This window comes from Podarcis gaigeae (assembly GCF_964106915.1).
Source record: "Podarcis gaigeae genome assembly, chromosome: 14".
In the NCBI taxonomy this organism is placed as follows: Eukaryota; Metazoa; Chordata; class Lepidosauria; order Squamata; family Lacertidae; genus Podarcis; species Podarcis gaigeae.
Window position 1 is genome coordinate 41,115,769 of NC_139690.1, and position 26,708 is coordinate 41,142,476.

Here is a 26,708-nt window from a genome sequence, read left to right on the forward strand (position 1 = left end):
TAGGTCAAATCAGGCCATGACTTTATTGATTACATATGAAAAGGTTTGGCAAGGCATTGGGAAACCGTTTGAGCATTAGGCAGCCTACTGAGGTTTACTGTTTGGGGTCAACCCAAGGCAAAGAGGACCTAATGACACATATCAAATAGGTACCCCTTGCAGGGTTGCCATCTTGAGGAGTGCTATGGCACTAGCCCCACCTGGGCTTCTGGACAGAAGCAGGTTCTCCTGGATGCCTTTAATGAGATACACCTGCAGGCTACAACCTCCCCTCCACCAAAGACTTACCCAATGCCTTAACCACCAAAGTTGTAACAATTGCTATGAGGTAGGTGAAAGCAAAGGACAGAGTCAATATGTCCCTTGGGCAAATTCCTACTGGGCCTTGAATACAGCAACCAACAGTTAACCATAGCAAGGTCCAGCACCACACAATAGCCACCACACAAAGGGCAGAGGAAGATCCTGCGACAAACTGGATGAAGAAGTAGACTAGGCCCCTGGTGCTTCTCCTGTGTTGGATGAAAAGGAGAGAGAGAGAGCTGGGCGTCATCAGCCATGTTTAATGGTAACCTCTGTCTTTATGTCCAGACCAAACCCAGTGGTTTTGTTTTTAGCAGAAAATTAACTACAGCCTCAGGAACGCCTGCCTGGGCATTAGGCAACCAGCTTAGATAGAGGCACATTTCATGCCAAAAAGCTTGTGGGTGGAGCCAAATGTTTTCTTTTGCCCAACAGATTTTGCATGCCAGTTGAACGTTGAAAGCTGGGCTTTTCTCAGCTCCGTAGTTGATATGGCAGTCTTAGCTGGCTTAATGTTTTGACGGACACACCTCTTTCTCATCAGGTTCAGTCTCATCAGCTTTGCCGAAGATGTTGACGTTTGGCAGGAGTGCCTTGTGGAGGCCACAAACGAAACATGCTATGACGCTGTACAGTGGCTGTCAACATTTCACGCTCATGGGAATACATCCATTCTCAAGGCTTTACGGGTTTGTTAAGCAGGGCAGAGCCTTCTGTATGCACCAGGGTCCCTGTGGCAGAGAGCGGGTGTCTCCCTACTGAAGACCTAATAGCTGGCAGGCAGCTATTACTGTCGCTCCATCTCTGTTCTGCTGGAAGTTTCCGCCTCCTAGAAAATTCCAAATGAGGGTCCACCATTTTGTTTGTGACTTGTTGAGCTTGGAGGAAGGGCAGTGACTAAGCCATTCAAAGAGTTAGGTTTAGCATTGTGCAAACAAAGCTGCGAAGCATAGACAGCTAGAAAGAGCCAATTATTCCCCCTGATTGCCTGTGGGGTGAACTATATTTCACCATATTGTGCTTCTGCATAGCCTGATTATTATATAGGTTATGCCATTCTGCTCTTTCAGAGAGCTTTCAGCCTTCCGGACGTTAAGGCTTTGTACGTTCTGACTGATGGAAAACCAGACACCAGCTGCAGTTTGGTCCTGAAAGAAATTGAAATGCTTTTGAAGAAACGAGCAATTATAATCCACACTATTTCGTTTAATTGCTCAGACAGGTATGTTCTGCTTTGCTGGGGAAAAAGTTGGCTTTCTAAACTTTTTTTTTTTTGGTTGACATGAGGGAAAACATGGATGAAACTGGCAATTGAACAGAGTGTTCTCCATTTCCACGAGGTCTTCCACTTAAAACTGCATGATCTGTAAGGTTAGGACTGGAGCTGCACTGGTTTCGAAAGTTTCCCCAAACTGCATCATCCATGCACAAGAGGGAGGGATCAGCAGGCTTTGGGACAATTCAAGGTTCACAGAACTAGCAAAAAGAGAGAGGTGTACCTTTATGGGGTCGGGGAGAAACTCAGGCAGTCTGAACATGCTCAGAATTCTCACTAACAGTGAGAGATTGGTAAATAGAAAACCACAGGGGTCCAATATTATTTTAATAAAGTGCATTCATTTAAATGTTTAACAATTTGTTTTGTGCTTAATAAACAAAAACCAAGAACGAACCTCACTCTTAATGGTCCCAGGGACTTGGTTTGAAGTTACAAGCAAATGTGAATTATTTCTCTGGGCAGGGCTGATGCAACATAGCAGTGATGTCACCCACATTGAAATGGCATTCTTAGAAGAGATGTGATGATAACACCCAAACCTATTTGAAAGATAGTACAAAGAACTCTCCCCACCCACATCCCTCTTGTCTTCCACAGAGCAGCTAATGACTTTCTTAAGAAACTGGCCTTCCAGACAGGTGGGCGCTACCATCGGTGTCACGGGGATGTGGACGGACAGATGGCAGCACACCGGCTACTATCAGAAGGCTTTAAGGATGAAGATGTATGTTGAGATGATGTAGCATCTCCTGCTGTACCTTATTTTGCACTCCGGATCCCGGCACATGGGATCCCATGTAGTACCATGAAAGTCTGTCTGGTCCTTTGAGCTGCTAAGGCAAGCATGGGAATCTTGATATGTACCCCCCATCCATCAATAAATAACAGGTTTTTTCCTCCCTGTTATTCCAAAAAGAAAATATCCAGAGAGTGCCTTTTGGGTCATAGCTCATTCTGCAGTTTCACATGGCGAGTCATTTGTGGAAGGAGAGGCTTCCCTTCTGGCTTTGCCAACCACAAACAAATTGACATAATATGATCGGTTTCTTTGGGGCTTCCTCCACCTTCACTGATGTCCTCTTCAGGTTTCAGGGAGGGTCTCCTTGTGAGCGACGAAGACTCGCCAGCTTTCCCCCTCCATTTCTGAGTCTGAATGATTTAATTCCTGGCACCGCACGTGTACACAGTCATGTGCGATTTGCTCACACTTAAGTGGGGAGACGCCTGTACGTGTGGTTTGCCTCTGCCACAAGTAATCCATTCCAGTGGAGTCACTTAAAAAACCTAACCTTTATAGACTTCTGTAAATCACTCCAAGTCACTCCAAGTCATTTATAGTCAACTCCTTTTAAAAATATTTTTAATCACAGGTTCTCATCTCTCTAATGCCAATCCCTATTTTATTGATGTGTTCAAGTGCTGTAAGCTTAGCCATTTCACATTGATCCCATATTTTCTTAATCAACTCTGTTTTACTAGTGGTTTTTAAAATACCCTTCCATAATATAGCAAATACGTTTCTTGCATTTGTAATTACATATAAAACTGCCTTGTGTTTATCCAGGCTAATAACCATTTTTACTGGGGACTTGGGCTGTGTTAGGGAGTGGAGCCGACAGAGTGGGATAGGCTTCCCGGATCCATCCCTTGCCCATTTAAGCAGTCCACACCTAGGGCACTACCTGTTTGTATGCTTCCTGTACACATAGATGAACCAATTTAAGAGGGCAAGGCAAGCACAGGGCATATCTGCAGATAGACAGACGTATCAGTTCTCTAATTTTCTGGTTCATAGTTTTGCCTATGAAAAGTGAGGTGAGATCAGAGCTAGTCAGATCTGTCCAGTTTGGTTTCTCTCACTTCCTCATTTTTCTGCTCCTCAGTTCTCTCTCTACATTTCTACATCATTTTGTAAAAACGTTTTATTTTCTTTACCGATAAATTTCCATCCATCCAAAGACATGAATTCTTTTTTCTTTTTTTCAGGATCCAGCTTTCCCCTTGTTTGAAGGAGATGATTTAAAGAAACTTGTTGATGAAATCGCAAAAGCTAGGAGCTATTTAACACAGGCCAAGTTCTTTAAGTGAGTGGCTATCTGTTGTCTTTCGGTAATGACGAATTTTCCTAAAACATGACTCTTTGTTACAATGGTCACTAATTCCCTGCTGATCAAGGAATTCATGCATTGCATGGATAAAGTGGGTAGATAAAAGATTTTCTCCCTCTCTCATACTGCTGGAACATGTGGGTATTCAATGAAGCTGAATTTTGGGAGATCCAGGACAGACAAAAGAATGTACTTCTCCATAGTCAATGTACTTATTTCATAGTTAAACTATGGAACCTGGGCTCCCTGTTTTTAGTTTAATTCTTCCTATTCTAATTTTGTAAAATGTATTCATACTTTAAGTGTGCTTTTTAATGTGCACCATTCTTTTCAGCTTTTCATATTTTGATACTTATATCAAATATAAATCTATTTAGTTGAAATAAATTAATTGTCTCCTATTTCTTTTGTTAGATCGCTATTAGAAAAAAAGAACATAAACCAGAAGGACCGCTGCCCATGAAACAGTTGCCTTCAGGTATAATACTTTTTAAAAAATCCTCTGAAATCATAGAATGATGTCTGCTGTATATGTGCTTTCCAAATGACATTGCTAAGTACACTCAGGTTTTGGATTAGCAACAATGGTGACCTTACTACAGGTGTTCTCAAGGGGTGTGCTGAAGCTGCTCAGGCACCCGCTAAAGTTTCAAGAAAGTGGATATCAAGGAACGCAGATAGAAATGCAGGCAGAATAAAAAGGCTGGAATTGAGGTGTGGCTTCTGACCAGATCTGTCTCAGGGAGTGATTGGCTCCAGCAATTGCAGTAAGGGAGAAAAAAGGACTCCTTCTCCCTCCTCCACAGACAGAAGCCTTTTTCTGCATCTGTCTCTTGTCCCATTGCTCTGTCTCTGTCCAAGCTCCACTTTCCATCTTTTGTGGAAAGAAATCTGTGAGAGTGAGGGGTTGCTTTTGCAGAAAGAGAGGCGCCACCCTGTCCTCTGCCCTCCAAACCTGCTAGACATCATGATGATTATTATAATAATAATAATAATAATAATAATAATAATAATAATAATAATAATAATAATTTATTTGTACCCCGCCCATCTGGCTGGGCTTCCCCAGCCACTCTGGGCAGCTTCCAGCAAAGATTAAAAATACATTAAAATGTCACACATTAAAAACTTTGCAGGAAAAATCTTCTGTTTTGACTTCTTGACTACAGTGGTACCTCAGGTTAAGTACTTAATTCGTTCCGGAGGTCCGTACTTTACCTGAAACTGTTCTTAACCTGAAGCACCACTTTAGCTAATGGGGCCTCCTGCTGCTGCCGCACCGCCGGAGCACCATTTCTGTTCTCATCCTGAAGCAAAGTTCTTAACCTGAAGCACTATTTCTAGGTTAGCGGAGTCTGTAACCTGAAGCATATGTAACCCGAGGTACCACTGTACTCTTGTTGTGGTTATTTTGTTAGCATTTTGCCTACTTACCTCTCCCCTGTCCTTCTTTGTTTGTCTAGTCATTTGCGCTCCTTCTTTCACTGAAACAAACGAATCAAGGGGCTGTCCACACCTATGGGCCATACCATTAGACAGAGTAAGATGGCAGCCTGGTGTGTTTTTTTAAAAAAAGCAGGTTTTCTAACTGCACAAATTCCCTATCAGACACCCAACACTAAGAAAATCAAAGGCCGAATTACCTCAAAGGATGCTTTGCTCCTCGCTTAGGTCCTGTATCAGGGGGCCATTTCCCCATAGGAGTAATTAGTTCTGGGCTTAAGGAGCTGGGTATGTAACCATGAATACAGGCAAAACCTCACCCAGATTTTAGTTGCTTTTTGCACCAGGGTCTTAGGCAGAAAGTTTGCTCCCATCACCTGACCAGTTTTTATTAAGGGTTGTTGTCTTTTAACAGGACACGGAGACAGCAAAGGAGGACTTAATGGAACATTATCGGCTCCATATCTGGGATGGGAAATGTGTCTTCATGAATCCACACATCCTTCAATGAAAACGAGTGCACCTTTCAGGCAGCTGGGTTTTCATTCTGATTTGTTTCCTTTCCCTCAAACATTTGTGCCATCCAAAACTGGGGGTCAGTGTGAGTGACTCCAAAATCCAGCAGACACGTGCCTGATTGATCCCCCAGTTTGATCTAGAAAAATACAATTAGACACTTGAGTGTGATCAGACAGCATCTGAATGAGAGTTGCACTGTGTTCCCCAATTGCTTGTTTCAGCAACAGCTTGCCCAGAGGTCTGTAAAGAATTGAGTGCATTGCAAAAGCTTGGGGCTGATCTCAGGAGCCTTTCAAGGGAATGCAGTTCAAACGCTTGCTGCAAACCAGCACCGTCTCTCATAAAGAAGGACAGAACATTGTAGTCTGGGTGCCATATCAAATGGAGATCCTAGCTGTCCTCCTCCTGGGCTCTTAGCCAAGGAGCAAAATGGAATCGCAGAACCCATGATCGCTGACACAGATGCAGCATGCGGTTTTAAAACAGAGGTGAATTTTCAGTCCTGGAAATTGGCACTAGAAATGGGACCAAGGCAATATGACATATGTCAGTGGGAACCAGCTGTACTGTTTGCTAACTGCCATGTGAAAAATGGCTTGCCTTCTTCATATGGGGCGTCCCCCTCTCCCCTTCTTTCTTCCTTTATTTCTTCCTTTATTCCTCTCTTCCAAAGATTGGGAAGGTTTTGCCATTCATCTTTTTAAAAGAACACTACCTCTAGTCCTTGGTAAGATGAACCCAGCTTGTTTGTGATTTTGATTAAGTGCTCTGCATGATAGAAGCCCACATTCTTTCGATATCTTATAAAGCTGTGGGTGGGATCCAATGCTGGCCGGCATAATCTCATTAAAATCAATTCAGTTATACAAGTCCACTGATTTGTGTGGGGCTTTTTTGAGTGTGACTTGGTTGGATATCATCTCCTGTTTCTGGTTAAACATATATTTTACCCACATTAGTGTTTTGCAAAGGAGAGGAACAAAGTCTCCATAGTGTCATGAACAAACTGGAGTTCTCCAAACTCAATAAACCATTGTATTTTTCTGACTGTTGAATGTCTCTGTTGGTCATCCAATTAGGGAAAGGGTGGTGGTTAAAACGACAGCCAAGAATGGATGTTGTGAGGTTTTGTGTGTATTAATTTGCACAATGGTAATAATAATAATAAATTATTATCTACTCTATATTTTGGGGAACAGTTTGTCTATTTGTTCTCTATGTGTTTCAACACTTCTTAAGAGATCGTTGTCAAATTTGGCACAAGGATTCTTGAGGTGGGAGTGGCACGTATTGTCAGCGTTGGGATGCTGGCTACCATATTGAAGCAAGCTGGCAGTTTGAAACATGACTTTGTCATGGCTTCACCTGATACTTGGCAGACAGATGCAAACTATGCCAATGTCAAACTTTTGTTTAGCTAGCATATTTATTTATCTTCCTATATACATAAAAAGGTAAGGTTGTCGTCATGCTAACCCCAGTGTGAAAACAACGTCAGGTGGGTGAGTGAGCAGCTTAGGTGGTAGGCATCCCAGGAGAACTTTTTAATGGCTAACCGCTCTGTGAAGTGCCTCTTCCCTTCATTAAGCACTTCACAGGCATGCAGTAACAAAACAACCTGACAGATAGTCATCAAACCTCTTTTTCATATAATATTGTTTTTGAATTCTGCTACCTGACAGAAGGGTTCCTTTTTCACTCATTTTCATTATTGCCACCCTGGTTCGGTTAGGGTAAGGGTGTTGTCTGCATATGTCCCAGTTCTTTTGCTTCCACAGATGAGGAATCTGACTATCACCCACACTTTCTGAATAGTCAAGGCACACAAGCATCTGGGTTACCACCCAAAGAAGTTTACCCTTCACTGAAACCATAGATCATGATCTGAAAACAAGACGTTGGGAGTACGATAAACCTTTCTTCTCCACGTGGCTTCTCATAACCGTCATAATCTTTGTTCCTTGTTTTTTCAAAGCATCTTCAGTATTGTTGAATCTGCTGTGAACCTGCAACCAAGGGGCTGGAATACCTCTCCTTAGTCTATTTTCCATCAATAAATTTTAATGTGACTCTAGATCCAAAATAGGCAGGAAGTATAGTCCTGGGACGCCTGCCAACCTAGCAGTTCGAAAGCACCTCCGGGTGCAAGTAGATAAATAGGGACCGCTTACCAGCGGGAAGGTAAACGGCGTTTCCGTGTGCGGCTCTGGCTCGCCAGAGCAGCGATGTCACGCTGGCCACGAGACCCGGAAGTGTCTCCGGACAGCGCTGGCCCCTGGCCTCTTGAGTGAGATGGGCGCACAACCCCAGAGTCTGTCAAGACTGGCCCGTACGGGCAGGGGTACCTTTACCTTTACCTTTATAGTCCTGGGACAGCAGAATATGAGAACAAAATGGACTCAATAATTGTGGATTTTAGAACCCCAAGTGTAAATTTATTAGCAGAAAAGGTTTTAGGAAAGTGCTTGCTGTGACCTAGACTAGCAGCAGGGAGGCAGCAATGTCTCTGAATTGGGAACTGAGAAAGGGTTTTGGTGTTGAGTGCTGCTATTAATTATCCTGCCTCTGGGAAGCAGCAATGATTAAGGGAAACAAAACCTAAGATCTTTTGAATACTCTCCTTTCCCCCCCAAAAAACTAAAAAGCCCCAAACATCATGCCTCTTTCGCTACAGGGGAGTTCCTCTACTCTCTAATCATTCTGGTTGTGCTTTCCTGCCCTTTACCCAGCTCTACAATATCCTTTTTGAGGTACAACAATCCTAATTCCACAGAGTATTCCAAGTGTGGGCACACTATAGGTTTGTATAAAGGCATGATGGTACCTATAATTTTATTTTCACAATCCGTTTCGTAATGATCTCCAATATCAAATCCACTCTTTTAGCAAAAGCTTTCTGAAAGTCCAAGTATAGGATGTTTGCTTTCCCACATGCTTAAGCTGTTACGCATATATTTAAAAGTATGACAAGCATGGAAAAAGTCAAGTTTGGTGGGACCAGTTGCATTTGCCTCTCAAGTGTACACCCCATGGCAACTCTAGCTTTGCTAAGGTGCCGATCCATCAGTTCCTGCTCCGCCAAAAGGAATGCCCTACTTGAGTTCCCCCTCATGGTGTGTGGATTATCTCATCGCAATGTCCTCTCTTCACTCCAGGGGAATGGCGCAAGCCAGCTGAGGCTGCGGCCTCAAAGTGAAGGTCGTCTTAGGAACGGTCAAGTCCAAGTCAGTTTCCGTAAGCCCTGGTGGCGGCTGGAAAGTGAATTTCTGCAGCAGTCCCGTGAAGAAGAGGAAAAGTTCCATCTTGGCCAAGCTTTCGCCGATGCAATTTCGGCGCCCTGCAAAACCAAAAAAGAATTGGGAGTTGACCGGTGGCACGCCTTGAAAGACCCCCGCCCTTTGCACTTCTCTGAATCACGTGCCGTAGCTTAGAAAATGTACCAAAAGGCACAGTTAAAAAGAAGCAGAAATGTGTTAAAAAATGGGTATATTACATGGTAGGGAAATGCCTACAAAAAGAACATTTAAGCAATTGCTTAACAAATTGTTAAGTGTGTAAGGACAAAAGAAGTAATTATAATTTAACAGTTTTCAAGTTACTCTATTTAATCACAGCAACTAGAAAAAAATATATTATGATGGGAAGATCTCACACAGGTGAAGGGAAGCAGTGGGGAGGAGGGGAGTTGAGGGCTAGGTTGAATTTGGGAAATAAAATAATATATGGGACAGCAAAGGATATAATAGATTCTTATAGAAAAGTAATATATTGTAACCAGAACAGAAGTTTAAAAGTGGAAGCAAATGTACATTTAGTATTTTCATTATTGTAATAGTTATTATTATTTCTTATCAGTAGAAGGCAATGTTAATTTAGGCTTCTTTGTTTTGCTGTCTGTATATTTTTTTTTAAGTCAATAAAATAAAAAACAAAAACAAAAACAAAATGAACCTTTTAGGGTAAAACGCACACCTGACTATGTTTGTGGAAAAAATACATTTACAATGCAGTTTTCAAAATCTCGTTATGGTGTGGAAACAGGATAGGAAGGCCCTTTGTGCATGTACGTGCAAAATTGGCATTGGCTAGCAATAGAGTATAGGGACACAGGTGGTGCTGTGGGTTAAACCACAGAGCCTAGGACTTGCTGATCAGAAGGTCGGCGGTTCAAATCCCTGCGACGGGGTGAGCTCCCGTTGCTCGGTCCCTGCTCCTGCCAACCTAGCTGTTCGAAAGCACGTCAAAGTGCAAGTAGATAAATAGGTACTGCTCCGGCAGGAAGGTAAATGGCGTTTCCGTGTGCTGCTCTGGTTCGCCAGAAGTGGCTTAGTCATGCTGGCCACATGACCCAGAAGCTGTACGCCGGCTCCCTTGGCCAATAAAACGAGATGAGCGCCACAACCCCAGAGTCGGTCACGACTGGACCTAATGGTCAGGGGTCACCTTTACCTTTACCTTTACCTTAGAGTGATCCAGTCACCCCTCACCTTTGCCTCATCTGCAATATGGGGTTTAAAGGGTTGGCCAGCCTTACAAGGCTGCTGGAAGAATTGTAAAAGAAATGAACAGTTTACACTTGGAACAGCCTACAGGGCCATATAAATACTTTGCCAATAACTACACACCTTGCTCCCAATGCAAGCGAGTTACTTGTTCCAGACCACGAGAGGGGGCTGCAGAGCTGCAGAGAAGGGAGAATTTCTCAAGATACAGCTCTTGCCCCGTCACAACACTGCACCGGGGGGCTGATAATTTTTCAGCAGATTTATACCGCCAAGAGGAACAAACCCCTTTAAGTACCTAAGGAGAAGTAATAAAGTATGCTGGAAATGTAAAGAGAAGGATGGAGACTTTTATCATATGTGGTGGACATGTGAGAAAACAAAACAATTTTGGGAAGGGATTTATAATGAACTGAAAAAGATGTTTAAATACATCTTTCCCAAAAAGCCAGAAGCTTTTTTGCTGGGAGAGGAAATTGCAAAGTTGGACCAAAGACTATTTATGTATGCAACAACCGCTGCCAGAACGTTATTAGCCCCAAAGTGGAAATGATAGGAGTTACCAACGTTGGAGGAGTGGCAGACGAAAATGATGGATTACGCAGAATTGGCAAAACTGACCTGGAGAATCCAAGATCAGGAGGAATCAAAATTCCAAAGAGACTGGAGTAAATTTATAGACTACAGTGGTACCTCGGGTTACATACGCTTCAGGTTACATACGTTTCAGGTTACAGACTCCGCCAACCCAGAAATATTACCTCAGGTTAAGAACTTTGCTTCAGGATGAGAACAGAAATCGTGCTCTGATGGTGCAGCGGCAGCAGGAGGCCCCATTAGCTAAAGTGGTGCTTCAGCTTAAGAACAGTTTCAGGTTAAGAACAGACCTCCGGAATGAATTAAGTACTTAACCTGAGGTACCACTGTACATAAATAATAACTGTAGAAGTTTGAAGACACTAGCGGAATTGAAATAAGTCTTACAATGTGGACTTGACAAAATATGAGGAAACTGCGAGGTGCAGATTGGAATAGGAAAACCTGTTAGCGGAAGGGAGGGAAGTCTTTGCTTAGCAGAGCGGTGGAAAAGAAGTTGTGTGAATGATTGCTGAAATTTATGGTTTTATTCTTTGTTTAAAGTGGAAATTTAATAAAAATGTATTTTTTTGGGGGGGGGAAGTACCTAAGGAGAAAGGCATGAAGGCTTCTTTCTTGACAAACTTCCCGTCAGCGTCAAGGAAGTGGTTAGGGTTGAACTCGTGAGGTGTCTCCCAGTGGCTTCCATCCAGGAGCACTGAAGTGAGCGAAGGAATCACCATCGTTCCCTGGATCAGACAGCATGGGGGGGGGGGAGGTGATGGAAATTGTAAGCAGGGGTGAGAGAAGACAGGTTTAGAGTCTGAAAATTGCCATCTCATTTACCAGGACTGCTCCTGCACTGATGCAATAAGGCAATGGAAAATACTTTATCCCTGAAGGATTTTGTTCATGCTGCATTTTTAAAGGGAACCTAAGTGCAAGTAGATAAATAGGTACCGCTCAGGCGGGAAGGGGTGGCGCTGTGGGTAAAAGCCTCAGTGCCTAGGACTTGCCGATCGAAAGGTCGGCGGTTCAAATCCCTGCGCCGGGGTGCGCTCCCGTCGTTCGGTCCCAGCGCCTGCCAACCTAGCAGTTCGAAAGCACCCCCGGGTGCAAGTAGATAAATAGGGACCGCTTACTAGCGGGAAGGTAAACGGCGTTTCCGTGTGCGGCTCTGGCTCGCCAGAGCAGCGATGTCACGCTGGCCACGTGACCCGGAAGTGTCTCCGGACAGCGCTGGCTGGCCCCCGGCCTCTTGAGTGAGATGGGCGCACCAACCCCAGAGTCTGGCAAGACTGGCCCGTACGGGCAGGGGTACCTTTACCTTTACCAGGCGGGAAGGTAAACGGTGTTTCCGTGCACTGCTCTGGTTCACCAGAAGCGGCTTAGTCATGCTGGCCACATGACCCGGAAGCTGTATGCCGGCTCCCTCGGCCAGTAAAGCGAGATGAGTGCCGGAACCCCAGAGTCGGTCACGACTGGACCTAATGGTCAGGGGCCCCTTTACCTTTACCTTTACCCAGTTTGCAATTTACAAACCAAGGCTGCATACACACCATACGTTTAAAGCACACTCGCTTCCACTGAAATAATCCTGGGAATTGTAGTCCCCCCCCCAAGCTACTATTCCCAGCACCCTTAACAAACTTGTTGGTGGCCATCCCTGCCTCCTGGGTGAGTGAGTTTCATAGTTTAACTATATGTTGCATGAAGATGTACTTTCTTTTATCTGTCCTGAATTTTCCAACTTGAGGATGTAAAGACAGGCAGGCAAACACAAACATTCGCAGTTTCCCCTTCAGAGGTCTTCTGCTAGTCACCTATAGTGCCTTTATTAGGAGTAGCACCAGATGGCAGCTTGGGATAGCTCAGTCGGTAGAGCGTGAAACTCTTAATATCAATGTCGTGGGTTCGAGCCTTACACTGGGCAAAACATTTCTGCATTGCAGAAATTGCATAGACGACCCTCGTCCCTCCCAGCTCTACAGTTCTCTGATTCTATGAAACGTGACTTGACCAAGGGCTAGCTCCCACATGAATGTTGCCTAATAATAATAATAATAATAATAATAATAATAATAATAATTTATTTACACCTCGCCCATCTGGCTGGGTTTCCCCAGCCACTCTGGGCGGCTCCCAACAGAATATTAAACAGAATAAAACATCAAACATTAAAAACGTCCCTAAACAGGGCTGCCTTCAGATGCCTTTTAAAAGTCAGATAGTTATTTATTTCCTTGACATCTGATGGGAGGGCATTCCACAGGGTGGGTGCCACTACCGAGAAGGCCCTCTGCCTGGTTCCCTGTAACCTCATTTCTCGCAGTGAGGGAACCGCCAGAGGGCCCTTGGCACTGGACCTCAGTGTCTGAGCTAAATGATGGAGGTGGAGATGCTCTTTCAGGTATACTGGGCCAAGGTTGTTTAGGGCTTTAAAGGTCAGCACCAACACTTTGAATTGTGCTTGGAAACGTACTGGGAGACAATGTAGGTCTTTCAGGATCGGTGTTATATGGTCTCAACCCCTGATGAGCTGCATGTGTGAATGGACCCACAAGAAAGCATGTGTTTCATTCACACATACATGTCAGGGTCAGCATGGCATTACATTGCCATCAAGTGAGGAACCTGCAGGTGTGAAGTCAGAACAGAACACAAGTCATGCTCAAGAGCAGCTCAGCTGTTAAAATTGACTAGAATTAACAGAACAATGCTAAAGTACGATGAAGTATTCTCAGCATGCAAAACCAGGCATGCACCTTTGGCGAAGGTACCTTTGGGAGAAAGTAGCCCCTGAAATGCGTGTCAACTGATGTGCTGCGTGGGACATGCGGCAACAGCGTGATGAATCTCTGCACCTCATGGATCACTGCATTGGTATAGGGCATGTCTTTCCGGTCATCGTATGTGGCCCAGTGGCCTGGTTTCACAACCCGCCCAATCTCCTCTTGAACCTTTTCTGGAACAAAATGGAAGAACAGGGTGCAATTAAATTCCTTGCACCTCCAGATACTCTTGGCTTGGATAATTCACTTATCCAAACATGAGGAATTAGTACACACACAGATTCAGATATCCAAACAGCTGGACTTGTAGCACTGTAAACAAATAAGCAGCCTTAATAAAAACCTTAATTTGTTGTGCTTTTCCCAGGTTTCTTTTATCCTTTTGGGGTCAAAATTCCTTGGTCAGAAACACATTAGAAATTTCCCCATAGGAATAAGTGGAAATCGTCGACTCATTATGCAAACGCTTCCCTAACAAACAATTTTGTGATAACATGTTGTGTTTGGATAGGGACTTGCGTGTATTGTTTCAGGAAGTGCAAATTTGATAGATTTGGCTTTAAATGCATACTGACTTGAATTTCTCCTCCCTCTCTAGTTCAGAGAGAGCTATTGTCCTTAGGTTCCAGCTGTGGGCTTTCCAGAGGCATCAAATTGGTTGCTGGACTAGATGAGCCTGGGGCCTAATTCAGCCATGGGGCTTCTTTTGCCTAGAAGCTCATATCATCTAGAAACAGTAGCAGCAGGAGGAGACTGTGAATGAACTGGACACTCACTTTGAATCTTTGGGTACTTCATCATCAGCAGAACGGCCCATTGCAATGTCGTTGCCGTGGTCTCTGTTCCAGCCATGACAAGATCCAGGATGGAAGCGATGAGGTTGTCATCATTAAAAAGGTTCTCTCGCTTAGTCGTATCCTGAGGAGGTGGTAGAACACATGGTTGAAATTGAAGACAAAAATACTCTCATTCTATTTAATACATTGGTACCTCGGGTTAAGAACTTAATTCGTTCTGGAGGTCTGTTCTTAACCTGAAACTGCTCTTAACCTCAAGCACCACTTCAGCTAATGGGGCCTCCCGCTGCCACCGCACTGTTGCTGTGCGATTTCTGTTCTCATTATGAAGCAAAGTTCTTAACCTGAGGTAGTATTTCTGGGTGAGTGGAGTCTGTAACCTGAAGCATATGTAACCTGAAGCGTCTGTAACCCAAGGTACACAGGTATAGGTGGAAATATATGCCTCTGGCACCCAGTAGCTGAGGAACACAAGCAGCACATCTTGCTTGTGGACTTCTGACACACACTCATCTTGTTGGCCAGGATGCTGGACTAGACAGGCCAGGGATGAGGGACCTTTTTGGCTCAATGAGCCCAATTCTTAATTGGATCATAGCCTCTCAGGACTCAGCTAAATTAGTAAAGGAAAAGCGTTTTATACGTGTGTCAGGGAACTACCATCGGAGCCAGGAGTGGAGGGAAGGCTCTCCAGCAATGCCGGAGAAGGGCCCAGTAGGGAGAGAGGGAACTCATCCACTGAGGAAGGAATTCAGCGTGACACCAGGAAGAAAGGGGAGCAGGGGAGGGCTTCGGAGAGATGTCTCCAGGACTCTTCCACAGAAACTAGCGGGGAGAGCACAGGTACTCCGCTGCCCACGCCCACCCTGCGCAGAAGACTTCCGCGCAGGGAGGCTAGGCGGAGACTTGGCGTCAATGAACTTTTATGCTGGAAGAAGTTCAGGAAACGCCCACTGACGGATTCTGCCAGTGACTGACACAGCCGCGGAGTAAGGGCTGTGCAGCCAGGGAAAGGTTTAACCAGTCAACTTTGCCAAGAGTAGAGGCAACTTACGCACAAGCAACCCCAATTCCCATTACAACGTGTTATAACACCGTGACACTAGATGGTGCTGTGGAGTTCCGTCTTTCACCGACACGATTTACCGCTTTGAGGTTTACAATGCGTTTTCCTGAAATGTTTTTTTTGATGTGTCTAGATCCAGCCTCAGCCCAATTCCAGCCCAACACTCTAACCCAGGCTTCCTCAAACTCGGCCCTCCAGATGTTTGGAGACTACAATTCCAATCATCCCTGACCACTGGTCCTGCTAGCTAGGGATCATGGGAATTGTAGGCGAAAAACATCTGAAGGGCCGAGTTTGAGAAAGGAAGCCTGCTCTAACCACTAGGACACACTCTCATGCCTGTAGTGGATGGGGCCAGAGGCAAAACCTGGCAGAGCCATGAATGTATCGCTTGTCTTTCTACAGAAGGTTAGTTTGTACACAGACTCTGTTCTATCTTCCAGCCAGGCAAAACCACTCAAAGATGGTGCATAATTGGGCTGGTGAAAAGTGTGAGGTGGTCATAGGAGGAGGTGTAGCCTGGCGAGAGTGCCAAGGGCCAGACAGAAGGATGCGTTTGGCCCCTGGGTTTGAGATTCCCAACTCCTGCAGTAGGGTACTTCTGAGGTCCTGAAACCTGAACCATCAAAATACCTCTCGTTGCTTGAAGACCAATGCATCTGTGTAGCTTTTGAGGTTGTTGGCATTGATGTCTTGCTTGCTTGTTTTGATGTATTCCCTTATAATGATACGGACGTCTTCAATCCTCTTCAGTAGAATTTTGTGAGCGTTGAAAAGAAATCCAAGGAACGGGTAGAAATTAAACAGCTAGTCAGGAGGAAATTAAGGAGGAAACGTTGGGGAGGGGGTGAAATAAATGTTAGTTACCTTGAAAAGTAATGTAGACAAAAGTCATTCACCAGGGTTGTGCTTGGGGGAAAGGATTGTCCAAGGAAATAGATATTTCCATGACTGTCTTATCCCTCCCCACAGTCTTCAGGAAGAAGGATTGACCTTGAGTTGGGATGTCGGAGAATTCCAAAGAAAATCGAAACAGAAGCAGAAATTGTTGATGTCTGCTTATTCAACCCACACATGAAATGGAGATCAATCCAGTGAATACCAATTGGTATTTGCTGTTGTTGCTGTTTTCAGTCTGCAAAGGGTATGTAACTGATGACGGTCACTCTGCACCCCCTGCCCGACTTGAATTGTGTTTCCTCAGCATCAAAATAAATGGCCTTTGCATTGAAACGAATGGTATAGGGGGGAAATGTCATCAATTACCTTAAATTTGTAACTAACACCACATAGAGAAAATTTATGTTAGTTGTATATGCTGGTCTGTAACCGTAATAAAGTTACACACACACACACACACACACACACACACACACACACACACACACACAGAGTATATATGTCAGTTGTGTTAAGATAGTAGACAGTGAGATTAATAAAATAGTATTTGGTGGGAACTGAACTGCAGCAGAATGGAAACAGCACTGTTTGTGACAAAAAGAGGTCAGAGCCCCCTGGAGTACAATGAGAATTAACCCAGACTGGGATTATAATAGCCTTGGATGCCCCTCTCTTGGATCAGGTATCTATAGGCCAAAGTGAATGTGTGTTGCATTCTGATTTTGCATGGACTTTCTATTAACCTTCAGCTTTGTAACCCAAGAAGCAGTTGAGAGGAAATCTAATCTCTCTCACACAAAAACTGAAAGCTGCCATAGGAGTGATTTCAATGTATGATGTAGATGGGACCCCAAAATTGTGTGAATGTGTCTTACACTCAAGGTTGAGAATCTTACATGCTAAAGAGAACTAATGTGGTATAGTGGCTAGCAAATTGGACTTAGAACAGGGGGAAACTGAGTATTAGACTATGGTCACATCCGCATCATGTATTTAAGGCATTGTGACACCATTTTAAGGGTGCAGGTAACTGTGAGATCAGCTCCCTTAGCAAACTACAGCTCCCAGGGGAAATTTCACTCTTCTTCGTGTACTAAATAAACCCATCATTCTTACTTTCTATTGAATGGGGAAGACAAATCCTAGACCCTCAGCTAAGCACATCTAGTTTGGAATTCCTTCCAGTTTATCACCCCATAAGAGTATGAAGTAGCAGCTACAAATTTTTCTTACGTGCAAAAATGGAGATCCAAGAAGGCACATAACTTCGTCTATGAGTCTTAGCAGGGTGGTGAATACTGGATCTTTGTAGTCGAACCTCTCTCCAAACAGCAGAGCGAAAGTAATGTTGGTTGGGGCAGTGTTAAAGGTTCTGAGAACGAAAGGTTCACCTAAATGGATGAAACCGAGAATAAAACAGGGACAAGTCCGGGTGGAAGCCAGGAGTTGAAACCTTATTGTTCGGCAGAGTTTTGAGAAACTAAAAGATAAAGTGCGAGATTGGTTACACTATCATCAAATTAGAGAGGCCTTTAACTTGGATAAAAAAATAGGCTTCCAGGTGGAAAAATCGAAATTAGAAACAGAATTGTTAGAACCTAAAACTAAGATACTTTCGAGAATGTACAACTTGCTGCTAAAATGGAATACTCAGGATGAAACAGTTAAATCAGCTATGATTAAATGGGCACAGGACATTGGTCATAACATTATGTTTGCTGACTGGGAAAAGTTGTGGACCACTGATATGAAGTTTACGGCATGTAATGCCTTAAGAGAAAATATTATGAAAATGATCTATAGATGGTACATGACCCCAGTCAAGCTTGCAAAAATTTATCACCTGCCTGATAACAAATGCTGGAAATGTAAAGAAACTGAGGGAACATTCTTTCACCTTTGGTGGACATGCCCAAAGGTTAAGGCCTTCTGGGAAATGATCTATAATGAACTAAAAAAGGTATTTAAGTTTACCTTTCCTAAGAAACCAGAGGCCTTCCTTTTGGGCATTGTCGGCCAATTGGTCCCAAAGAAAGACAGAACATTCTTTATGTATGCAACAACAGCAGCAAGAATACTCATCGCAAAGTATTGGAAGACACAAGATTTGCCCACCCTGGAAGAATGGCAGATTCAAGTGATTGACTATATGGAACTGGCAGAAATGACTGGCAGAATCCGAGACCTGGGAGAAGAGTCGGTGGAAGAGGACTGGAAGAAGTTCAAAGAATATCTCCAAAAGCATTGTAAAATGTCTGAATGTTAAAATGAGGTTGGTTATAAAGAGAATAGGGCATCAGTGACGTGGTAAAAAGAAATATGTAAAAATGCTTTGAAGAAAAAAAGGGGTAAGACCAGAGTATTATTATGTCGAGATTAAACAAATGATATAAAGGATTAAGTTATAAAGAACATGTGATAAATGGTTTTAAAAGGAAAGGAAACTAAAGGCATAATAGGTTGAAATGTATAATATTGAATAAGACTGGAAAGAGGGTAGGGAATTGCTGAATTTGATTGTGTAAAGGGGAACACAGAAAAGGGAGATGTGAGGAAGTCAGGAAAGAGGGTTATAAAGATAGTAAGTAAGAAATAATTTTTTCTCTGTTTTTTGTTTTTTTTTATTATCTCTCCTTTTTTCCCCATTTTTAAACTGTGTTGTTTTTGATTGTCTTTCCTTTTTGTTTTTCCTGATTGTGATGTTTGTTTTGTTGTGCAAAACCTTAATAAATATTATATATATATATATATATATATATATATATATATATATATATATATATATAAAGAAACCTTATTGTTCGCAACAATAAATGAAGATCAGTAGCTAGAGATTCGGAAGTGGAACAGGGGCCACTTGCCAAGTCAATCACAGAATCATAGAAGTCAAGAGGTAAGAAAAGTTCATGGAGGGAGGGAGTGATAACTGTGCTGTCCACTGTGGGGTCCATAATTTCTCCAGTATGGTTTTCCTATAAAGCCAGTTGCTCACTGTGCACATAAGTGCAGCAGTGTTTCTGTATCATTACCAGGGAAATTATAGAGTTGGAAGTGATAAAGAACCCAACTAGTGCAATGATCCTTGCCACAAAATGACCCAGTTTTTGTTGAGATTTCCATTTCACCTTAAGGAGCAGATGTGTGGAACTGTTGCATGTCACATGTCTGTTTACATTCCAGCACAGCTTGCTGGGAACTTCCATTGTGTATAGCTTTTGCTTTTCCGGTTCTCTCTGAGAAGATGAGAAAGAGAGAAGACATGTTTCTTTGTCCTGATTTATGATTAATAAATCTGTAGTTGTAGTATGCTTCCACAAGCCTCATGCCTATTCTGTGTGTGCAGTTTGCTCTGCTGATAGTGTGTCCTGGCTTGAAAGCCTGGGTTGCTGATTTATGTCGGAGCAGAGACCGATGGTCTTTACAGCGGGAAGACTGGAAGAAGACAGCCCAGCTGGGGCTAGCCAGCTGGTCTCCCGGCCCTCTGCATGTCGACAGTTTTCCCATTATCACCACCTCCTGTCTTGGATCAATGCTATTATCAGTGGTTCAAAACATCCCTCAGTAGCTGCAGGGTGTGAAATGGGAAGCTGGGCACAGCTTGGTGTGTTAATGCTCATGCACATGTGCGCTGGGGGCACCCACACCTCGGAGACTTGGGGCAATCTGTTCATTGAGCATTTATCCTCACTTGTTTGCAGGAAGATTGGACAACATTGGCTATTTTGAGCAGTCACTCTGACTTAGAATCATAGAATTGTAGAGCTGGGAGGGACCTTGAGGGTCATCGAGTCCAACCCCCTGCAAGGAAAGAATCTCAACTAGATCATACATGACAGGTGGCCATCCAACCTCTGCTTAACCCCCCCCCTCCCCAGGAAGGAGTGTCCACCACCTCTTGTCTGTCCCACTGTCAAACAGTCCTTACTGTCAGAAAGTTCCTCCTAATGTTTAGTCAGAATCTCCTTTCTTGTAACTTGAAGCCATTAAGTGGGTCCTAGTCACTGGAGCAGGAAAAGAAAGCATGTCCCATCTTCCATGTGTCAGCCCTTTATTTGAAGATGGCTATCATATCTCCTCTTAATCTTCTCTTTAGCAGGCCAAATCTAGACAGCATTTAAAAAAAGCAGAGGCATCACCTTGCTGACAAAGGTCCGTATAGTTAAAGCTATGGTCTTCCCAGTAGTGATGTACAGAAGTGAGAGCTGGACCACAAAGAAGGCTGTTTGCCGAAGAACTGATGCTTTGGAATTAGGGCGCTGGAGGAGACTCTTGAGAGTCCCATGGACTGCAAGAAGATCAAACCTATTCATTCTTGAGGAAATCAGCCCTGAGTGCTCACTGGAAGGACAGATCCTGAAGCTGAGGCTCCAATACTTTGGCCACCTAATGAGAAGAGAAGACTCCCTGGAAAAGACCCTGATGTTGGGAAAGATTGAGGGCACAAGGAGAAGGGGACGGCAGAGGACGAGATGGTTGGACAGTGTTCTCGAAGCTACTAGCATGAGTTTGACCAAACAGCAGGAGGCAGTGGAAGATAGGCGTGCCTGGCGTGCTCTGGTTCATGAGGTTACAAAGAGTCGGACACGACTAAACGACTATACAACAACAACCATATCTCCCCTTAATCTTCTCTTTACCAGGCCAAACATACCCAATTACCCCATAAGCCTTGGTTTCCAGACCCTTTATCATCTTCATTGCCGTCCTTTGCACATGTTCCGGGTTTTGAATATCCTTCTTAAATTGTGGTGATCAGAAATGGACACAGGACTCCAGTATAGGTCTGACCAAGACAGAATAGAGTGGGGCTAAGACTTTCCTGATTGCGACACTATACTTCTGTTGATGCAGCACAGAATACCAGTAGTTTTTTTTCTTTTTGCTGCTGCATCACACTGTGGACTCATGCTAAGCTTGTGGTCTACTAAGACCCCCAGATCCCTTTTACATGCACTACTGGCAAGCCAGGTGTCCCCCATCTTATATCCGTGCAGCTGGTTCTGCCCTAATCTCCTAAATTTTCCAAACTCACCTTCAAAAGATTTAATGTCCTCTACAAGGAAACCAAGTTCTTCATTAATCTGCTGCTCTATGAGCTTCTTCCCCACGCCAAGATTGCGCATGCTGGCCATGGTGAATCTTCGGGTAGTCCTCCACAGCTCTCCGGTGGAAAAAAACACCCCTGTTGGGGTAGACATAAGACCTGGCCTCACTCATTTGTATTAGGGAAGAGTTCTGTGAATCCTTTTTTTTATTTAAAGATACATCAGACTTGCTTTAATATATATATATGCGCGCGCACGCACACACACACACACACACATATATATATATATCACCAGAACCACTGTTCTTCTCATCTTCCCCATTCCCCTATCAGGGTCTGGGCAGAGGAGGAATGGTGGAGACCACCTCCCCAGCCTGAGCCTTCCAGAGAAGAAGACGACAGTTCAGAATTACAACAGAGGTTTGAAGGAGGTCATAGCTCAGAGGTAGATGAGGGGGAAAGCTGGGAAATAATGGGAGATGAGAAGGCGGCAGAGCCGGAGCAGCTGGCTGACACGTTATCACTAGAAAGCATTCCAGACCCACCATCTCTCAGAACTGGCAAGCCTTAAAAGTAGGAGAGCAAAGAGCTTGAAGCCAGATGGCCCTAAGTGGCAACCGTAGAGGGGGTGCTACTATTGATGAATGAGGAAATGGGAGAGAAGGGGGGGGTGGAGAGTCACTCAGGACAACTCCATTATTCTGAGAGGCTGCATTTCCAAGCCTCTCTCTGTAAATGTTGAATAAAAAGCAGGTGGTAAGGTCTTTTCCTTGTCTTATCTGTTCTTGGCAACCTGCTGTGGGGGGGGGGGGGCTTGGTTCCTCTGCCACCTGACATTCCCAAACCCTGAGTTCCCCTGGCAGTTCCAGGCATCCTGACATCAAAGCCCCCCTCCTTCTCACAAGCTGCTGATTGCCTTACAAAAGCATGCCACAACTTTATAAGGGACTTGCAGAAAAGCAGGAATTAAGGCAATTGTGTTTAATCAATGTCTAGAGGAGGTCAGGAATTAAAAAAAACATTACTGTCAGCGAAGTTAACTCTTTAGTCAAAGAAACCAAAACAGCACAGGCCTAGTGACCACAGCAACTCTTGCACTAATGAAGCAGTTGCAAGGACTGAAGGTCCCTGCCTTCTCACCGCTCTCTAAGGTTCCTTCTCCAGCAGCCTAAGGCTCATTCGTCTTGTCTCTTTGTACTCCACCCTCTTCATTTATCTGCGTGTTCTGGGACACTGGGGGAGAGGGGAGCTGGTCACAGCAGGAGGGGGAGATTTCCCTGGCTTCTTCAACAGCCTGACTCATCTGCCACCCTCCTCTCCTGCCTCTGAGTCTGGACTGCTCTCTGCCACAGCCTCTTCCTGCTCACTAAACCCTGTTGCCGTTTCTGACACCTCCTCCTCCCATTCTGCTCCCTCTTTCCCCTCATTGTCATCCCACCAACAATCCCCTGCCTCTGAACCTTCTACCACTGGTGGTTCCCTTGGGGGTTCCCCAGCTGGTGCTTCCCCCCATTCCTCTGTATCCAGCCAGTCCACGACAGTCCGTTACCATTTCCACGCTGAATCTCTTCAAAAATTGGGATTGGCGGCCTGTCCACAAAGTCCTCCGTAAAGGTCACAAGGGCATCTCTCACAGCTTCGTAGCCAGTCAGCACGACTACTTTTTGGAATCCAAAATGGAGGGTGAACACCGGGCCATATTTCTCAGCAAGCTGAAAGGTAAGTAGGGGTTATAACAAAGTACCTTCAAATGGTCTTGTTACTGCTGTACATTTCTCCTAATATACAGTTTTGCCCAATAATTTACACTTTTGGCAAAGCGTTTTCCTCCAATATAATGCATTTTTTTTCCTGCTTGTTAATCCATGCGTTCTTATGCACACACTATATACATGCATTTTTGGTACCCATTCCTTGACTGAAAAATTTGGAGAAGTTCAAATTCTGAAGGGTAACTGTGTTTCGGTTCACATATTGTTTCAGAAAGTAGGGATTGCTTGGTTTGTCTTTAAATGAGAACTGAATTGAATCTCCCTCAAACCCCTATGTGGGACGCAGGTGGCGCTGTGGGTTAAAGCCTCAGCGCCTAGGACTTGCCGATCGAAAGGTCGGTGGTTTGAATCCCTGCGGCGGGGTGCGCTCCCGCTGCTCGGTCCCAGCGCCTGCCAACCTAGCAGTTCGAAAGCACCTCCGGGTGCAAGTAGATAAATAGGGACCGCTTACCAGCAGGAAGGTAAACGGCGTTTCCGTGTGCGGCTCTGGCTCGCCAGAGCAGCGATGTCACGCTGGCCACGTGACCCGGAAGTGTCTCCGGACAGCGCTGGCCCCTGGCCTCTTGAGTGAGATGGGCGCACAACCCCAGAGTCTGTCAAGACTGGCCCGTACGGGCAGGGGTACCTTTACCTTTACCTTTTTACAAACCCCTACACCTTAACGGAGGCAAACGAGAATGACTTGAATAACATCATCAACTCCTTCTTCCCTGAAGATGGATCTTGTTTTCAGGGTATCTGAAGTGTTCTTGGAGATCTGGATAGAACAGGCTGCATGGCAGCCTGTTGGAGTGGAAGGCAGTAGAGAACTCTGCTTCTGATGAATAGCTATTTGTTATGTACTAAGCTTGGATCCTAGAGCAATAGGCAAGTAGGATCCTAGAATGCAAAAACTGATTGGCTTGCAATTACTTTGCAATTATTATTTTTTAAAGTTCTCATGAAAACTTATCAGCATTTTAGTACAAATAAGACAGTGCTACCTTGGTTGTCAAACTTAATCTGTTCCGGGAGTCCGTTTGACTTCCGGAACTGTTCAAAAACCAAGGCGTGACTTCTGGTTGGCTGCAGGAGCTTCCTGCACTCAATCGGAAGCCGTGGAAGCCGCGTTGGACGTTTGGCTTCCAAAGAACATTTGAAAACCGGAACACACACTTCCGGGTTTTCGGCGTTCGGGAGCCAAAACGTACAAGTACCAAGGCATTCGAGAACCAAGGTATGTACATTCTTGAATGCTTAAGTGCCTAGACATGGCTTAATGCAGGTATAAACAGGAAGCTCTGCTGGACCCCTGGCAACTGCACATTATTTGGCTGGTGAAGTCCACTGCAAAATCTGGAGCACTACAAATTTTGAAGAATGGCTGTGTTTTGGCTCTCATACTGTCTTGGAAAATGCCAGTTATGTAAGTTTGCCTTTAAATGCAAACTCTCCCTGCGACCCATCCCTATTCAAAAAAGATTATCTAAACAAACACTTTGCCTCTTTAGAGCCATATGCATGTTACATAATTGTACTGTGAGTTCTCTTTGCATCTGTTGTTTGCTAAAGCAGGGGATGGGAGCTGTCAAATTAATATATAAAGCCCCCACAGTTACAGCAAATTTAATTAATTATTGAATAGGGGCTGGTGGAAGTAATGCAGGAAGACCTGTTTCAAAGTGCACAACTGCAACCCACTCCTTGTTTACTCTAGAGTAATTCTACAAAAGTTAAAAATAAATAAAATGGATGAAATACGTAGAGGATGTGCACATAAAGAGATAACAACTGTGTTAAACTCGGACCAAGATATGATTGCATTCATGTTTCTCCTGTAGCACAGCATTATCTTACTCAACTGATTTAAAACAAATGTATGCCAGAAATACAAATCTTTACTAGGGATGGGCAAATCTGTCAATTATCAGTTCTCTCAGTTTCTCAGTTTCCCAATTTCAAATTCAGTTCTGCACATTTCTGTAGCAATTTGCGACTTAAAAAAGATCCTTACACAAATTCAGCAGCATTTTAGTAAAAAATTATCCTAATAAACACATTTTTTTGAATGCAATTTTGACAGATATACGTATTTTTGCAAGCGATTCGGCCAAATACAATACTTTCCTGTATGTTTTCAGTAATATATGCATGCATAGGTACATTTTACCCTGACGATAGCTTAGCTAGAGAACTGCATTGCAAAAAATAAAAAAGTAGAAAAGTGTGGATTTCAGTTCGCACATTCTTTTGGAATATGTGAATTTGGTTAAGTTCGCCTCTGAACCAAATCAGACTTCTCCCTCTTCCCTAATCCGCTCTTGAATTTGCACAAAGGGACCAAAAGCACAGCTTATGTGAAGCAATTTTATTCCATACCTTCAATATGGATTTGTCCTGCCTTTTCAAATCCAGCAAATGTAGGTTCCCAATGATTGGGAGAGGTGTCGGACCAGGCGGGAATTTAAAATTCGGTTTTCCGAAGCTCCTTGGAAAATAGAGCGATGCCAAGAAGAACACCAGGCACAGCAGACAAATGCACACAGGAGAAGAGAGGAGGAAATTTAACAGAGGCATTTTTTATTTTTTCAAAAAGTTGCTTCTCCAGAAAGAATGGGAGAAAATATTCAGTTGCCCCGATCTGTCCACTGGTTCTGAGCTTTATATTTCTGCTTTGCAATTACCACACACGCACCAAAAAAAAAAAAAAAAAAAAAATCTAGCAGAGCTTGTGTAAATGCAGTAACCCCACCCTTTTTAAACACTTCTGGAGAATGTGGTCTAAGCAGTTTCTGATTGGAAAGAAAAGAAGTCGGTTTTGAGTTACGGGCCCTGCCTCTGGGTATAGGATTAGATACAAACATTGTATGGCACCATGGGGCTTCACACACCCTTCTAGCCTTCTGGGTGTGTGACTTGGGACCAAATTGCTGGATCACACTCATTTCCTTTTAAACTGAATTGCGGCAGGAATTGGGGGCTACCAGCTTCTTCAGAGCAAGTGGGGCAAGGAAGGAGGTTCACAGAGTGAACCCTGAATCTGGTGTGGGTGACTGCTTAGCCACCATCACAAAGAACGCATGGGTTTGCATGAAGTGTGCGCAAGCTGATTTGTAAGTGGATGTACAGTAGTACCTCGGGTTAAGTACTTAATTTGTTCTGGAGGTCCGTACTTAACCTGAAACTGTTCTTAACCTGAAGCACCACTTTAGCTAATGGGGCCTCCTGCTGCAGCCGCGCCGCCGGAGCACAATTTCTGTTCTCATCCTGAAGCAAAGTTCTTAACCCGAGGTACTATTTCTGGGTTAGCAGAGTCTGTAACCTGAAGCGTCTGTAACCTGAAGCATATGTAACCACAGTATGTAGGGATGGACTACAACTCCCATCAGCATGCTGCCTGGGGCTGATGGGAGTTGTAGTCCAAAACATCTGGAGGGCATGGCTGCTTGAGAGCAACCTTTCCTTGGGTGATGGCTTCTTCCCTCCCACTGATCCTCAGCTTTTCACCTCTGTGATGAACCAGAGAACTTCCGCAGGGCAGCCGCAACATGTCGCCTGTCACTTAATTTCATTGTATCCAAACAGCGAACTTGCTCCACCATTGTGGGGGGAGAGGAGAGGATCT

At 44.1% G+C, this 26,708-nt stretch overlaps 2 protein-coding genes across 7 annotated transcripts in view; one reads left to right on the top strand and one right to left on the bottom strand.

Moving 5' to 3' along the window:
- VWA3A (von Willebrand factor A domain containing 3A) overlaps window positions 1-6,700 on the top strand; it is a 46,912-nt gene extending 40,212 nt beyond the window's left edge. For all 5 annotated transcript variants that reach the window (XM_083711318.1, XM_083711315.1, XM_083711314.1 and 2 more), the window contains 6 exons: window positions 848-992; window positions 1,374-1,525; window positions 2,180-2,306; window positions 3,569-3,666; window positions 4,105-4,168; window positions 5,549-6,700. In XM_083711318.1, coding sequence (XP_083567444.1) covers window positions 848-992; window positions 1,374-1,525; window positions 2,180-2,306; window positions 3,569-3,666; window positions 4,105-4,153 — 571 coding nt within the window. In that variant the 3' untranslated portion in view covers window positions 4,154-4,168; window positions 5,549-6,700. The remainder of the gene's footprint in view (window positions 1-847; window positions 993-1,373; window positions 1,526-2,179; window positions 2,307-3,568; window positions 3,667-4,104; window positions 4,169-5,548) is intronic.
- Window positions 6,701-8,058: 1,358 nt separating this feature from the next.
- On the bottom strand, window positions 8,059-26,666 carry LOC310831208 (cytochrome P450 2W1-like). 2 transcript variants are annotated; one of them, XM_083711638.1, is made up of 9 exons: window positions 25,463-26,666; window positions 22,882-23,044; window positions 21,318-21,467; window positions 17,519-17,676; window positions 16,019-16,192; window positions 14,299-14,440; window positions 13,511-13,695; window positions 11,338-11,479; window positions 8,059-8,989 (listed from the first exon to the last, which is right to left on the bottom strand). In XM_083711638.1, the coding sequence occupies exons 1-9, from the start codon at window positions 25,658-25,660 to the stop codon at window positions 8,799-8,801; spliced, it is 1,503 nt and encodes a 500-aa protein (XP_083567764.1). In that variant the 5' UTR covers window positions 25,661-26,666; the 3' UTR covers window positions 8,059-8,798. The 2 variants fall into 2 exon arrangements, with proteins under 2 accessions (XP_083567764.1, XP_083567765.1); XM_083711639.1 differs by lacking the exons at window positions 21,318-21,467; window positions 22,882-23,044; window positions 25,463-26,666 and adding an exon at window positions 19,079-19,281 and having other exon boundaries at window positions 17,519-17,738.
- Between the last annotated feature and the right edge of the window lie 42 nt (window positions 26,667-26,708).

Excerpts from the sequence above, each read along its gene's own strand:
- LOC310831208 (XM_083711638.1), bottom strand. The coding sequence starts at position 25,660 with ATGCCTCTGTTAAATTTCCTCCTCTCTTCTCCTGTGTGCATTTGTCTG. Across the intron at positions 21,468-22,881 it reads AGAGATTCAGCGTGGAAATG|GGGTGTTTTTTTCCACCGGA; the intron begins GTAACGGACTGT and ends CTACCCCAACAG. Across the intron at positions 14,441-16,018 it reads TGGTCTTCAAGCAACGAGAG|GATACGACTAAGCGAGAGAA; the intron begins GTATTTTGATGG and ends CCACCTCCTCAG.